Source organism: Ovis canadensis, chromosome 9 (genome assembly GCF_042477335.2).
Source record: "Ovis canadensis isolate MfBH-ARS-UI-01 breed Bighorn chromosome 9, ARS-UI_OviCan_v2, whole genome shotgun sequence".
NCBI classification, from domain to species: Eukaryota; Metazoa; Chordata; class Mammalia; order Artiodactyla; family Bovidae; genus Ovis; species Ovis canadensis.
This window is the reverse complement of record NC_091253.1, coordinates 90,217,957-90,229,978: the sequence shown is the minus strand read 5'-3', so window position 1 is coordinate 90,229,978 and position 12,022 is coordinate 90,217,957. Positions and strand designations below refer to the sequence as shown.

Genomic DNA, 12,022 nt, shown 5'->3' with positions numbered 1-12,022 from the left:
AACACGTCTTCACGCCTTTGAACGTTTGCCACTTGAAGGTTCGTATGTAGGGGACTAACTGTGGTGGTGTGTGATTGGCTTCAGGATAATGCTTTCAAGGTCCATTCATGCTGTAGCACACTTCAGAACAATTGCTGTTTATTGCTGAATAGTATTTCATGGTATAGATATAGTGTATTGGAATATCCCCTCATCAGCTGATGGGCATTAGGTTTGTTTCTGACCTTGGCCTCTTCTGAATAATACTGGAAACATTTGTGTGCTCATTTTTGTGTGAACACATATTTTCATTTCTTTTGAGTTTATACCTAGTAGTAGAACTGTGGGTTATATGGTAACTAAATGTTTAACTTTTTGAGGAACTGTCAAATTGACTATGCCATTTTATATTCAATACCAGCTATGTACAAGGACTGAGTCTTCCGCATTACTGCCAGCGTTTGTTTTCACCTTTCTTTTCGTTCATAGCCATCCTATGCAACGCGGCACTTTGTTGTAGTTCTGACCTGCATTTCCCTTATAGCCAGTGGTGTGCGGCATCTTTCCAGAGGCTTTTTATGCATTTGTGTATCTTATTTGTTGAACTGTCTATTCAATTTCTTCACGCAGTTTTAAATTGGCTAGTCTTTTATTATTGAGCTTTTAAGAGTGATTAATATATTTTAGACACAAGCGCCTTCTCAGATATTTGATTTGTAAAATTTTTCTCCCATTCTGTGGTTTGTTTTCTTCACTTTTTGGTGGTGCCGTTTGAAGTACAAAAGTTTAATGATTTGATGATTCAATTTATCTCTTTTTTCTTTTGTTGCTTATGACTTCAATGTTGTATCTAAGAAACAATTTCCTTACCTGTGATTGTGAAGTTTTATAGTTTTAGCTCTTACATTTGGGTCTGTGATTCCTTCATATTTTGTGTGATGTAGGGGTGCAATTTCATTATTTTTCATGCAGGTATCTGGTTGGTCCCAGCACCATTTGTGGAAATACTTTTCATCCCCAATGAATTACTTCAACCCTCCTGTTGAAAATGACTTGACCGTTCTTAAAAACTTTACTTCTCAATTCTCAATTCTATTTTATTAATCATTATATCTACCTTTATACCAGTACTATCCTTTTAATTACCATAGATTTGTAATGTATTTTTGAATATGAAAGTGTGAATCCACCAATTTTGTTCCACTTTTTCAACTTGTGCCGGTTATTTTGAGTCCCTTGCTTTTCCATATGAATTTTGGAATCAACTTGTAAATTTCATCAAAAAAGGCAGCTAGAGTTTTGATAGGGATTGCACTGAGTCTGTAATAAATTGGGGGACTATTGCCATCTTAAGAGGGCTTCCCTGGTGGCGCCTGCAGTGCAGGAGATGCAGGCTCAATCCCTGGCTCAGGAAGGTCCCCTGGAGGAGGGCGTGGCAACCCACTCCAGTATTCCTGCCTGGAGAATCCCATGGGCTGAGGAGCCTGACAGGCTGCATTCTGTAGGGGCGAAAAGATTTGTACACGACTGAAGCGACTGAGTACAGCACGCACACAGCATCTTAAGAATGTGAAGGCTTCCAGTCCATAAACATAGGGCACTTTTCATTTGGATCTTCTTTATCTCAACATTTTGCAGTTTTCATTGTGTAAATCTCACACACCTTTTGTTAAATTTATTTGTAGTATTTTATTCCTTTTGTTGCTAATGAAAAAGCGATTGTTCATTTTCCGACTGCTCATTGCTGTGCTGTGCTGTGCTTACTCACGTAGTCATGTCCAGCTCTTTGCGACCCCATGGACTGCAGCCTGCCAGGCTCCTCTGTCCATGGGGTTCTCCAGGCAAGAATACTGGGGTGGGTTGCCATGCCCTCCTCCAGGGGATCTTCCCAACCCAGGGATCGAACTCAGGTGTCCCTCATTTCTACTGTATTGCTACTATATTATATTGTTTATCACTACTGTACAATTGACTTTTGTATATTGATATTAAATCCTGCAACCTTGCTGTACTTGCTCATTAGTTCTAGTAGTTTTTTTGTGTGTGATTCCTTATGATTTTCTATATATTTGACCATCTGTGAACAGTTTTACTTCTTTTTTCCAATCTAGATTTTTTAAATTTCTTTTTCTTGTCTGATTTTTCTAGCTAGAACCTCTAGTCCAATGTTGCATAGAAGTGCTCAGAGCAGACATCTTAGTCTTGTTCTTTGATCTCAGGGAGAAAGTATTTCATCTTCTACCACTAATTAAGATGTTTGCTATGGGTTTTTCATAGATAGCTTTTATTGAGTTGAAGAAGTTACCTTCCATTTTTAGTTTGTTGAGTGTTTTTATTGTCAAAGGGGATTAGATTTTGTCCAAGGCTTAGTCAGCATCTATTGAGATGATCATGTGATTTTTATCTTTGATTACATTATTATAGTGTACTACATTGATTGACTTGTTGATATTAAATCAATTGCATTCCTGAATAAAGTCCTCTTGGTCCTGGTGTTTTCATATGTTGCTGTATCAGTTTGTTTTAGTTTCTTCTTCTTTTTTTTTGCATTTATACTTATAAGCTATTTTGGCCTGTAGTTTTCTTTCCTAGCAGTGTCTATCTCTGGTTTTGTTATTAGTAGTGGTGGCCTTGTAGAATGAGTTGGAAAGCGTTCCATTCCCTTGTATTTTTTGAAGACTTTGCAAGGGATTGGTATTAATCTTTAAATGTTCTTATTTTGAGTGTTTTTTACAGCTTCCTTTTCATTTATGCTTTGTTATTTGTAAATTGCACATGGGGCTTGTAAATGGGGTCAGAGAGCTGGTGTCTATGCTGCTCATCTCCTGTAGGACAATTGTCAGTGACAATACAAAACGTTAACTAAAACTGCTGAGTCTTCTTTCTGTCTACTTCCACTAAACAGTGCTGAATACTCCACCACCAGAGCACATGCTTAATTACAGAAATAAATTAGAAGCATTTTATATCTTGAATTCAGTACCACAGTTGGGAAATGCCATTTTCCTCAGTAGAGCTATGGGTGTATGCCCAGTTCACTGTACCTGGATTAAGACCTCTTACCTGCAACTTAGTGCCAATTTGTTTGGAAACATTATTTAAAAGAGCCTATTAAGAAGTGTTACACTGACCTCCTTTCGAGTCAGAGAGCCTGAGAACAAGGAGAGTTTGTTGGATCCTAGACATCACATAAGGTAATATGAATAATAAATATTTAGATTGTCTTCCTACATGTTTCAAAATACTTTCGGTCATTAATCACTCTACCAAGTCAGTGGGGAAAATTAACACTGAAGAAATAATAATAATAACAACTAATGTTTACTAAGTAATTCCTATGTGCCAAGCACTTTTAAATCCTTTACCTAAGCTATCTCTTTTATTCCTCATAGCAATCTTGTGAGGTCAGTGCTAATATTCTCCACATTTCAGATGTGGAAGCTCAGAAACAGAGAGATGATCCAAATTGCTTGGTGTCAGGCAGGCAGAGAGTTGGCAGAACCAGGATCTGACCTGAGTTATGTAACTCCATAGCTTTCCCTAAACCAGAAGTCAGAGCGGATCAGGCATATTCTGGAACAGGGATTCAGATTCAGGCTTTGGTTTATAAGTTTTAGATTTAAAAGTCATTTGTCTCTCTCTTCTGAAGGATAAAATTTCCAGCCAACACTTAAGAAATGTCTATAAAGAATGTGCTTAGATGCTCCTAAGGACTTGAGCTCACACAGTCTTTCTCTGCAAGATTAATGCAATAGATAAATTAGTATGATAAATATTTAACATTTATCGAGTGCTTACTATATTCTAGGGTAAGTGATATGTTTGTATAAATTAAGTAAATTTGCTAAATAACTATGGAGTGGATATTATAATTACCATCTTCAGTCACAGATGAAGCCACTGAAGCAAAGATGTATAACTTTAGTGCGTGCATACTCAGTCGCTTCAGTCGTGTCTGACTCTTTGTGGCCCTAGCGACCATCACCCGCCAGGCTCCTCTATCCTTGGGATTCTCCAAGTGAGAATACTGGAGTGGGTTGCCATGCCCTCCTCCAGGGGATCTACCTAACCCAGGAATCCAACCTGGGTCTCCTGCATTGCAGGCAGATTCTTTACCCGCTGAGCCACCAGGGAAGTCTGATGTGTAACTTGACCAAGGCCAATTAGTAGTACGTGGCACAGCCCAGATTTGAATCCAGGATCTCTATTCTTAATCACTTTGCCATGCAGTTTCTCTAGTCATCACCTAATACATGGTCACGAGAGTATAGTCACACCAAGAAGGTAGTGGTAAGACTGCATCACCATGTTTGTGCACGTGAAGACTGAGGTCACTTCTCCAGGAGAGAAATGTGTTATGGCTAAAAGGAGGAGAGAGGCTTTTCTCTGACTATGAGACAACCTGAAGCAAGTATGGAAATATTAAAAAAAATTTTAATTTGAATAAGAAGGCTCTTAGCTTGTGCTTCCACAGAAGACAGGGATAGACTGATGGGATACGGGGAGCATTCAGGAGCCTTTTTCTTGTAGTGGTGACGTCACTGGACCTGGGTTTATTTGGCACTTTTCCTTATGGAAACACAAACATTTCTTCCAACATTGTTCTATGGTTTTCCTGCAGAGCGTTCTACCCTTATGCAGGGCATTCTCCTCTTACACAGGGCTACATTGCAGACCTCTGTGTTCGGCTGGGAAGACAGCAGCACTCAAGCCAGACCAGAGAACCAGGTGCATCTACGCCAGTTTGTGGGTCCTCTGGTCTGTAGCTGTGATAGAGTTTCATCTCCTCGAACACATGTGTTCACCTCTTGGTCTTAAAGACACTGAATTTGAAGCAATTTACAACTTTTTAAAGGATTATTCAAATTATCAAAATACATTTTATAGACTGTTTTCAATGAAATTATTATTAAACCAGTTTCTAAGTTATTTTTACCAAAAAAAAAAATTACCTTCACATCAAAAGCAAGTAAACCAATATTGCCCACCCTTTCCGTTCCTCACATACAAACAAAGACCAGTGAAAATCAAATGTCAAATACAGGGGCTTTAAAAAAATACATTTGGTCCATTTCCACTATCAAGGTAACCTGGTGACTTCTTTTCTCAAGCCCTCACACAGGTATTCAGGAATACCAGAATGGTGTGCCAAAGATCCCAACAGCTTGTATTACGGTGGAAGACGCAGAGATGATGTCAAGAATGGCTTCTCACGGGAACAGAATTGTCATTCAACTGAAGATGGGGGCAAAGAGCTATCCAGATGCTGATTCCTTCAACACGGTGGCGGAGATCACTGGGAGCAAGTATCCGGAGCAGGTGAGATGGACTGTCTGGGAACAGGATGTTGTGGTCAAGTTTCAGTTTTTAGAAACGGTTTAGGAAAGAGAGCACGAATCTGCAGAGCTGATCCTCACACACACACACACACACACACACACACACACAGCTGATCCACACACACACACACACACACACACACACACACACACACACACACAGAGCTTCCCTGGTGGTTCAGATGGTAAAGAATCTACCTGCAATGCAAGAGACCCAGGTTCGATCCCTGGGTAAGGATGGTCTCCTGGAGAAGGAAATGGCAACCCACTCCAGTATTCTTGCCTGGGAAATCCCATGCACCAAGGAGCCTGGAGGGCTACAGTCCATGGGGTTGCAAAGAATGACTGAGCAGCTAACACACACACACACACACACACACACACACACACACACACACACACACACACTCACACACATTTTCCCTATTAAAAGTTTACTACATTGAATGAACAAGGGCAGGACTAACTGAAGGGCAAAACATGACCCGCTCTGTGGAAGTTCGACTCTGAATAGCTGAGGGCAGTATTTGTCTATTTGTGTCGTATTTCTTCCATTTGGAACCAGCTTGGCATTTGAGATCATGCCAATAGTTGATAGTATGCTTATTGTGTGACTTGTCTTACTTCATCTTTTCAAAGCTCTGTGAAGTAGGTCTATTTTCTCCATTTTACAGATGAGGAAAAATAATCTAGAAGGAAACTCACTTGCCTAAGGTCCATACAGCTAGTAAATGGCTGAGAAGGGACTCAAACCCAGGACCTTGTGAATATTAAACCAAACTGTAGACCACAGTTTATGTGAAATCTTTAGAGGTTTTTTTGTTTGTTTGTTTTTTAAATCAAATAGTTCTAGATACATATTCAAACTCTATACTAGCTAAAGATCAAATAACTTCAGCGAGTTACTTATTCTCTAAGTCTAAGAGAATTTATCTACAAAGAAGGGGAAGAACAGGATTATTGTGAGGACTAGATTAGATAATGCACATCCGATAGCCTCCTGATACAGTGTTTGTCATGTCACAGGAACCCACTGAATGTCATGTTTTCTTTCTATGACATCAAATGTACAAAAAAAACGGCTTTTATAAGGTTTCTGGTATGAATCTTATTTATTAGTAGGTATTGGAATTCTGAAAATAGCCCCTAAAATAAAGCTGTTTGGAAAGTTTAGACTTGTATTTTGTTTAAGGAGATCAGAGGGGTGAAAGAACAAGTGCACAGTGATGGAGAAACTTCTGCATGTGTCCTAGCTTGGGGCCTCTCTCAGACTTAAGGGCTGTGCTGCAGTACAGATTCGTTTCAAGTTCAGAACCCTTTTCTCTCTTCCTAAATGAACTGCTCCCAGGGCTGGGGCATTGATCAACCCTGGGGTTATAAGCCACAGATATAGTGGAAAAGCAAGATCTCAGTAGGACCAGGGGAGTCAGACAGCCATAGTGAAATTATGGTTTTAAGTGTTGAGAAAAGAAACAAGCCCCTTGTCTCTTCAGGAAACAGAGGCAATAAAAGAGCCAAGAGTCCAGGGTCCAGGAACCGAGTAGTCAAGACCCCCTTGGAGTGTAATCCTTACTGTCAGTACTTCCAGGACAAAATGTTGCTATGTTAAGGTTGTTAGTCCAGGTGGGAGGGGTTTAGGATTATATTTTTATCAGCTATCCAGATGCACACGCTGGTTCTAGCCTGAGTACGGGTGGCAAGGTGAGAGTGAGTTATCAGAACCGTAGTCTGAAATGGCCAGTGGGTGTCAGGGTCTGTGGCTAAAGCATTAAAACAGAGGCCTTCTTGGGCAGCAGCAGCAGGAAGATTGAGGTGGTGCTGGCTCAGAGCTTCCCAGGAGCCAGTGGCATCTTCCTGCTGCGTGCGCTCACTCTGCTCCTCAGCCCTGCAGGACTGTTTTTCAATCAGTTTTATTGAGGTATAGTTCACATAAAATAAGCTTACCAAATTAAGTGTACATTTCCATGAGTGTTGAAAAAATGCACCCAGTAACATAACCCCAAGCATAATAGAGAATATTTTCCTGACCCTAAATATTCCCTTGGGCCCCCTTACAGTCCATCTCCTCCTCAACTCCTCTGTCCCCAAGGGACCACGATCTGCTTCCTGAAACTATAGCTCTTTCTTCTCTGGGATTTCATGGAGATAGAATCATGCACGTGGAGTCTTTCACACTGGATTTATTCACTGAGCATAATGCTTTTCAGGTTTATCCATGTTGTATCTGCTACTCATTCCTTTATTCTGCTGAGTAATATTTCATTGTGAGGCTAGACCACAATGTGTTTATCCATTCACCAAGGATAATGGACATTTTGGTGGTTTCTGATTTTTGACTGTTACGAATAAAGCTTTTGTGAACTTTCTTGTATAAATCTTCTGGCCATATGTTTTCCTTCTTTATAAACAACAAGTGCCTAGGAGTGGAATTGCAAGGCTTGCCTGAATCTTAGCATCCTAATCTCTGTCAAGATGGTTCAGTCTGTATTCTATGGGGTAACACCTTCTCCAGGTGTGTGATGGACAATTGCAGAGAGGTCCTAGGAATCAGGATTTTACCTCAATCATAGTATTGCCTAGCATTCCAAGAGTTAGTTATAAATATTTTGTTACCTAGATGTAAAGGATGGAAGATTAGCAAAAGGTCTCCCACAGAGAAGTCACAGCATTACCTGCCCAAAAGGAATGTGCGTGAGCGCTTTGCAGTGATGTCCACGTGGCTGTGTGTGTGGGGGGTGGGGGGTGGGGGCCGGGAAGAGTCTGTCTTGCAGTCTGCCTGGAACCACAGAGAGGGTCTAGGCTATGAAGGGAAGCCGGAAGCGTGTGTTTCCCCTCTAGGGGTTAGGCAGCTTAATGAGCATGAGTAAGCACAGTACATCCCTTACAAGCCTCCCTCATTCCACCACCTGACGCCACTGTTAGACCGCCATCTCCCACCAGAGCTTGTTGCAGATGCTATGAGCCTCCTGTTTACTTTCTTTCTTTTTTTCCCTAATGCCTATCCCAGAATTTGGCAAGCAGTGGCTTCTCCATACATATTTTATTTCAGTGAAATGAGGAGAAAAATTTTAAAAAAAGAAGAAAATGAATGGATGATTTTCTTAATCTCTATTCTGTTTAAATCCAAAAGTTTTCCTGCCTATTTAGAACATTGGTTGTCCATGGGCATGTTGGACATCATCCCCAAATGCATTTCTTTGTGGCTAAACTCGAGTTCATCAACCCCCTCACACCTGACACCTCATCTTAATTTCTTGTCTCTGTTAAAGGAACCCTATTTACTTATGAGCACAGTTCAGAGACTTCAAATTATTTTTCATTCTCTCCTCTCTATTACTGACCTACCGTTAAGAACCATATCCTATTCAGTCTACTTTCAACCTATTTTAAAAAACAATCTATTCCTGCTTTGTCTTTATGTTGTTATTGTTCTAATTCAGGCCCTTGAAATTTCCCCCCTGACTTTCTTTTCTTCTGTTCTTTTTCTGCTTCTGCATTTTTGCAATGCAGTTCAGTTATGTTTTAAAATGCCAGTCTCATAGTGGAGTTTCCAAGCTGTCAGGTCCCTGTCCTGTCCCCTAAAAGATAAAAGTTATGATAAAGGTAAATGCTGGGACTTTGATGGCCCTCCACTGGTTAAGACTTCACCTTCCCATGCAGGAGGTGCAGGTACTGTCCCTGGTTGGGGAGGGATGCCTCGCAGCCAAAAAACCAAAATATAAAACAGAAGCAATATTGTAATGAATTCAATTCAGATTTGGAATCGAACTGGGGTCTCCTGCATTGCAGGTGGATTCTTTACCAACTGAGCTATCAGGAAAGCTCCCCCCACCCCCCCAAAAAAAAAAAAGTAAAATAAAGGTAAACGCTGAAGTGAGTGATCAGAGGTGAGGAAGACAGAGGAAAAGCGATCACATTGGGAAAAGTTTAGGGAAGTTGAGTAGGAGGCAGTTATGGTTAAATTATATAGTACTATTCATAAACGAGTGGAAAATTAGAATGAAGAAGGGGAAAAGGAGATGTATGGCAGAGATCCCAGACCACCTAGACCCATTCTTCCACTGGCTAGTGAGGGAGTTCAGCTCTCCTAAACTCTGAAAAACTTTTCTAAAATGATTTAACTTTATTTTTAATTTTAATAAAGTTTTAATTTAAATTAGTATGTTGACAATGACATAAATATTGGTCTTGATCATTTATGTTGACCTACTTATCCCTGACATATCCTTGATACCTTGCTTCTTATTAACGCCTGTGAACAATGCCGAGCAAATAGTGCTGAGCAAACCAGTCACAGTGGATATTATTGCTAAAAATGAAGAGGATGTGTTTTGAAACCACCATTATTCTGCCTGCAGCCAAGCAATGTGGGTGACCTGAAAGTGGTCTAACAACCGGGCAGTGGCCGATACTCTTCGACGCTGACACCCACCTTATATCTCATACATGCACAGCACCTTGATGAAAAGAAAGCATGTAACACATAAAGAATCCTTCTGATTTGGCCCAAGATCTATGGACAACATGTTGTGAATTTTGGCTCTGGAAAAGTGTATGTGTGATTAACAAAGCATTAGTTTCAGAACCCTGTTACATAGTTCAGATATAAGCCTTGACTGAATTAATCACAGGCTTTAAAAAATGCCAATTAACAAATACTTTATTGGGTCTCAATATATGAAAAGGCAGAATAAGGGTATTATAGACACAAATCCTACCCACTTCCTAAAAACCCCACAAGACGGCTCCTCCAGGCCTGAAATCCTCTCTCCACTCTTCCCTCTTCTGAAACTGCTCCTCTGTGATTTGGGCGTGTTGTGCAGGGCTCAGCAGACCTGAAAACTTTGAGGGGGTGCATTTCACTGGCAAAAAGCAGGTCGCTGGGAGCTCTGACATTAGGCCATTTTTTATTTTTTATTTTTTTTTTAAATTTTAGTTTTTTATTTTTTAAATTTTAAAATCTTTAATTCTTAAATGCATTCCCAAACATGAACCCCCCTCCCACCTCCCTCCCCATAACATCTTTCTGGGTCATCCCCATGCACCAGCCCCAAGCATGCTGCATCCTGCGTCAGACATAGACTGGCGATTCAATTCACATGATAGTATACATGTTAGAATGTGATTCTCCCAAATCATCCCACCCTCTCCCTCTCCCTCTGAATCCAAAAGTCCGTTATACACATCTGTGTCTCTTTCCCTGTCTTGCATACAGGGTCGTCTTTGCCATCTTCCTAAATTCCATATATATGTGTTAGTATACTGTATTGGTGTTTTTCTTTCTGGCTTACTTCACTCTGTATAATCGGCTCCAGTTTCATCCATCTCATCAGAACTGATTCAAATGAATTCTTTTTAATGGCTGAGTAATACTCCATTGTGTATATGTACCACAGCTTTCTTATCCATTCATCTGCTGATGGACATCTAGGTTGTTTCCATGTCCTGGCTATTATAAACAGTGCTGCGATGAACATTGGGGTACATGTGTCTCTTTCAATTCTGGTTTCCTCGGTGTGTATGCCCAGAAGTGGGATTGCTGGGTCATAAGGTAGTTCTATTTGCAATTTTTTAAGGAATCTCCACACTGTTCTCCATAGTGGCTGTACTAGTTTGCATTCCCACCAACAGTGTAGGAGGGTTCCCTTTTCTCCACACCCTCTCCAGCATTTATTGCTTGCAGATTTTTGGATCGCAGCCATTCTGACTGGTGTGAAGTGGTACCTCATTGTGGTTTTGATTTGCATTTCTCTAATAATGAGTGATGTTGAGCATCTTTTCATGTGTTTGTTAGCCATCCGTATGTCTTCTTTGGAGAAATGTCTATTTAGTTCTTTGGCCCATTTTTTGATTGGGTCGTTTATTTTTCTGGAATTGAGCTGCAGAAGTTGCTTGTATATTTTTGAGATTAGTTGTTTGTCAGTTGCTTCATTTGCTATTATTTTCTCCCATTCAGAAGGCTGTCTTTTCACCTTGCTTATAGTTTCCTTTGTTGTGCAGAAGCTTTTAATTTTAATTAGATCCCATTTGTTTATTTTTGCTTTTATTTCCAGAATTCTGGGAGGTGGATCATAGAGGATCCTGCTGTGATTTATGTCTGAGAGTGTTTTGCCTATATTCTCCTCTAGGAGTTTTATAGTTTCTGATCTTACATTTAGATCTTTAATCCATTTTGAGTTTATTTTTGTGTGCGGTGTTAGAAAGTGATCTAGTTTCATTCTTTTACAAGTGGTTGACCAGTTTTCCCAGCACCACTTGTTAAAGAGATTGTCTTTACTCCATTGTATATTCTTGCCTCCTTTGTCAAAGATAAGGTGTCCATATGTGTGTGGATTTATCTCTGGGCTTTCTATTTTGTTCCATTGATCTATATGTCTGTCTTTGTGCCAGTACCATACTGTCTTGATGACTGTGGCTTTGTAGTAGAGCCTGAAGTCAGGCAAGTTGATTCCTCCAGTTCCATTCTTCTTTCTCAAGATTGCTTTGGCTATTCGAGGTTTTTTGTATTTCCATACAAATCTTGAAATTATTTGTTCTAGTTCTGTGAAAAATGTGGCTGGTAGTTTGATAGGGATTGCATTGAATTTGTAAATTGCTTTGGGTAGTATACTCATTTTCACTATATTGATTCTTCCAATCCATGAACATGGTATATTTCTCCATCTATTAATGTCCTCTTTGATTTCTTTCATCAGTGTTTTATA

General features: G+C 40.0%; 1 protein-coding gene across 22 annotated transcripts in view; it reads left to right on the top strand.

The window, feature by feature from the left end:
- Positions 1–12,022, top strand: part of CPQ (carboxypeptidase Q) — a 567,207-nt gene that overhangs the window by 258,778 nt on the left and 296,407 nt on the right. For all 22 annotated transcript variants that reach the window (XM_069600550.1, XM_069600568.1, XM_069600545.1 and 19 more), the window contains one exon: positions 5,091–5,298. In XM_069600550.1, the coding sequence (XP_069456651.1) occupies positions 5,091–5,298 (208 nt within the window). The remainder of the gene's footprint in view (positions 1–5,090; positions 5,299–12,022) is intronic.